This window comes from Uranotaenia lowii, chromosome 3 (genome assembly GCF_029784155.1).
Source record: "Uranotaenia lowii strain MFRU-FL chromosome 3, ASM2978415v1, whole genome shotgun sequence".
Classification (NCBI taxonomy): Eukaryota; Metazoa; Arthropoda; class Insecta; order Diptera; family Culicidae; genus Uranotaenia; species Uranotaenia lowii.
The window spans coordinates 225,557,907-225,561,278 of NC_073693.1; the positions used below are offsets into that span (position 1 = coordinate 225,557,907).

The following is a 3,372-nucleotide window of genomic DNA, read 5'->3' on the forward strand; positions in this document are numbered from 1 at the left end:
CCAATGAACCTTCTAAGTGCCTGTAGAAACCTATCTGTTGTAAGGTCAGTTACCAATTCTAGGTGAACTGCCTTCGTCGCGAAACAAATAAACACCGCTACATAAGCTTTTACCGCAGGCTTACGAGGCGCAGGGCGTAAATAAACCGGACCAAAATAATCAACCCCGGTTTTAGTAAATGGGCGTGATTCTCTTACTCGTTCTGCAGGTAATTCTCCCATGAATTGCTCTATAGGCTTAGGACGAACTCGGAAGCATTTAATGCATTTATGAATAACGTTTCTAATTACGCTCCTTCCTCCCAGGGGCCAAAACCGCTGTCTGACAGCGCAAAGTGTTAGCTGAGGTCCAGCGTGCAGCAATTTTTTGTGGTATGATTCAAAAGTAGCTTGGTGAAATTATGATTCGCGGGTAGAACCATGGGGTGTTTTAAATCTTCGGATTCCTGAGAATGCATCAGCCTTCCGCCGACCTTAATGATGCCATTCTGAATAAAAGGGTTGAACCAACGCAATGGTGATTTTCTGGGAACAGCTTCGCCCTTTGAGCATGACTTTAGCTCATCCTGGAAGCATTCTCGCTGAACTAAGCGTACCATAACCATTTCTGCCTCTGACAACTCTGCCGCTTTTAGAAACCCAGAAATTGGACCTTCTTTTGACTTTCGAAGAACTCGAATCAAGCGAATCCAAATAGCAGTGGAACGGATAAGTTTCGTATAGTCGGAAAAGTGGGAAATATACCAATTGTTGAACTCACGACTAACAGAGGTGCTTGCAGCTACCTTTTTGTGCCTCCTTTCGTCTTCGCCTTCTTCTTCAAATGTGCTGACCGAGGCGATAGGCCAGCTTTCCATACTTTCCGCTAACCAATGTGGACCATTCCACCAAAACTCGTTGTCTAGAATCTCTTCGGGTAGAATACCACGAGAGATTAAGTCCGCAGGGTTCTGCTTTCCTGCTACATGGTTCCATTGACACCCTTCGGTCATGGTTTGAATTTTGCTCACCCTATTGGCCACGAAAGTAGTCCAGGTTGACGGCGTAGAGGAAAGCCAACGTAGAATACATGTAGAGTCGGTCCAAAAGAATGTTGAGACTTCGCCTTTGAGGGCCTTTTTCACAGTGGCTACCAGCTGAGCCCCAAGCAATGCTCCACACAACTCTAACCGAGGAATACTTTGCGACTTCAACGGGGCTACGCGTGACTTCGATGTAAGGAGGGTTGTTTTCAGTTGACCTTGAGAGAAAAACAGTGAATCTCCAGCAGAACAGGGTTGACAATGATAACGCATCGGTCTATTCGGATCTCATTGAGCGAACTGAGTTGCTGGTGGTATTTTCTCCAAGCTTCATCAATCATCAACGGTACTGGTTCATCCCAGTCCAGTCGTTGATCTTTAGCATCCCTTAACATCCAAATTTTCTGCATGAAAATCTTAGCAGTAGCAATTACGGCTCCAATGAGCCCCAGGGGATCGAAAAGCATAGCAATAACGGACAGTATTCGCCTTTTAGTTAATGGTTCAATAGATTCAATGGCCGGAATACTGAATTGAAAGCTGAAAACATCTGATGTGGGCATCCATGTCAAACCTAAAGTCTTGACCGATGGATCAGGATCCAGGTTTATACCTTCCGGACATTTGATGGCCAAATTGTCTTCAGAAACGTTCTTCAACACATCAGGGCTGTTTGAGGCGTATTTTCTCAAACGAAACCCACCAGAACTCATCAACGCATCAAGCTGAACTTGCAGCTCACTCGCTTCTTCAACGGTATCCGACCCTGTGATGACATCATCCATGTAGGTGTCATTCAAAACAGCGCTTGCTGCAAGCGGAAAATCCCCTTTTCCATCAGTGGCCAACTGTTGCAGAGTTCTAGTGGCTAGAAATGGAGCTGGTTTGGTTCCGTAGGTGACTGTTCGCAGTTCATAGATCGATATTTTTTCCTTGGGAGATGACCGCCACAAAATGGATTGGAAAGGACGATCATCTTCAGCGATATTGATTTGCCTGAACATTTTCTCAATGTCGGCAACAACCATAACCTGTTTGGTTCGACAACGGAGGATAATCGAGCGTAAGTCATCCTGAATAACAGGGCCATTCAAGAGTCCATCGTTTAACGATACTCCAGTTGAAGTTTTACAAGAGGCGTCAAAAACGACCCTGACCTTTGTAGTAGTACTCGCTTCTTTAACAACGGGATGGTGTGGCAAAAAACAACGCTTGACTGACTGTTTACCTGATTTCTGACATGACTCATCTTCCAACTCAACTATCTTTTGCATGTGACCCAAACGAACGTATTCCTCCATGAACTCTTCGTATTGCTTCCTGAGGTTTTCGTCCCTAGAAAGTCTCCGTTCCGTTGCCTGAAATCGCCGCATAGCGATCTCCTGCGATTCACCTAATCGTTCAATGATACTATCGTTTCGAGGTAGAGAAACTGTGTATCTTCCGTCGGACTCACGTTTCACAGTTTTCGAGAATAAGCTCTCGCATCTGGCTTCTTCTGGTGAAAGGAAATTGGTTGACTCGACCTCCTCACAGGACCAAAATCGAGCCATCATGGCTTCCAGAGGATCTTCAGTAATCGAAGCATTCGAGATTACTTGTATGGCTTGCCGTGGGATCGGCAAACCTCCACAGACTACCCAACCAAACACTGAATGATTCAGAGAAGGAAGTTGATCGCCCAAATCGATCTTTTCTCCAGTATGGAAGAAATCGAAGAATGATTCGATTCCTAAAACAATGTCCACCTCACTAGACACCGAGAATGAAGGGTCCGCCAACTGAATACCTTCTGGAAATCTCCAGCCCTTTGTTTGTACTGTTGTTGTGGGCAAATTAACCGTCACCTTGGGTAGGACAAGGAAGCTCATAGCTCGCGAAAACTCTGAAATTCGTGATCGAACCGTGGCATGAATTCTCTGCTTGACCTTTGTTGCTGCCTGACCTATTCCTATTACGCAGATTTCTACCCTTTCTCTTGTGGTTTTCAACCGTTGGCTCATTCGCTCCGTAAGCAGATTGCTCTCCGAGCCAGAATCTAGAAGAGCTCTTGCTGGATATTGATTACCATAATCATCTTCTAAAATAACTACTGCTGTGGCCAAGAGAACCTGCGACGAGCGTTGAGGCGCAGCATAAGAGGACACAAGATCTGTAGCTGCCAGGTTCGTCACTTGAGGAGCTGATACCAACTGTTGTTCTTGGGGTTTCGATTCCTCTGTACCTTTTCGAAATCTAGAACTTCTCGATTCTTCCTTGTCCGACCTAAAACAAACCAAACTATGGTGGCGACCCTTACAATGGCGACAAGAATACCTTGATTTACATTCTTTTGCCCTATGGCTCTTGCT

General features: G+C 45.4%; 1 protein-coding gene across 1 annotated transcript in view; it reads right to left on the reverse strand.

Moving 5' to 3' along the window:
• Nucleotides 1–337: 337 nt before the first annotated feature.
• LOC129753134 (uncharacterized) overlaps nucleotides 338–3,372 on the reverse strand; it is a 48,755-nt gene continuing 45,720 nt past the window's right edge. The window contains exons 5-6 of the mRNA XM_055748932.1: nucleotides 1,254–3,286; nucleotides 338–1,197 (exon numbers count right to left, since the gene is read on the reverse strand). Coding sequence (XP_055604907.1) covers nucleotides 338–1,197; nucleotides 1,254–3,286 — 2,893 coding nt within the window. The remainder of the gene's footprint in view (nucleotides 1,198–1,253; nucleotides 3,287–3,372) is intronic.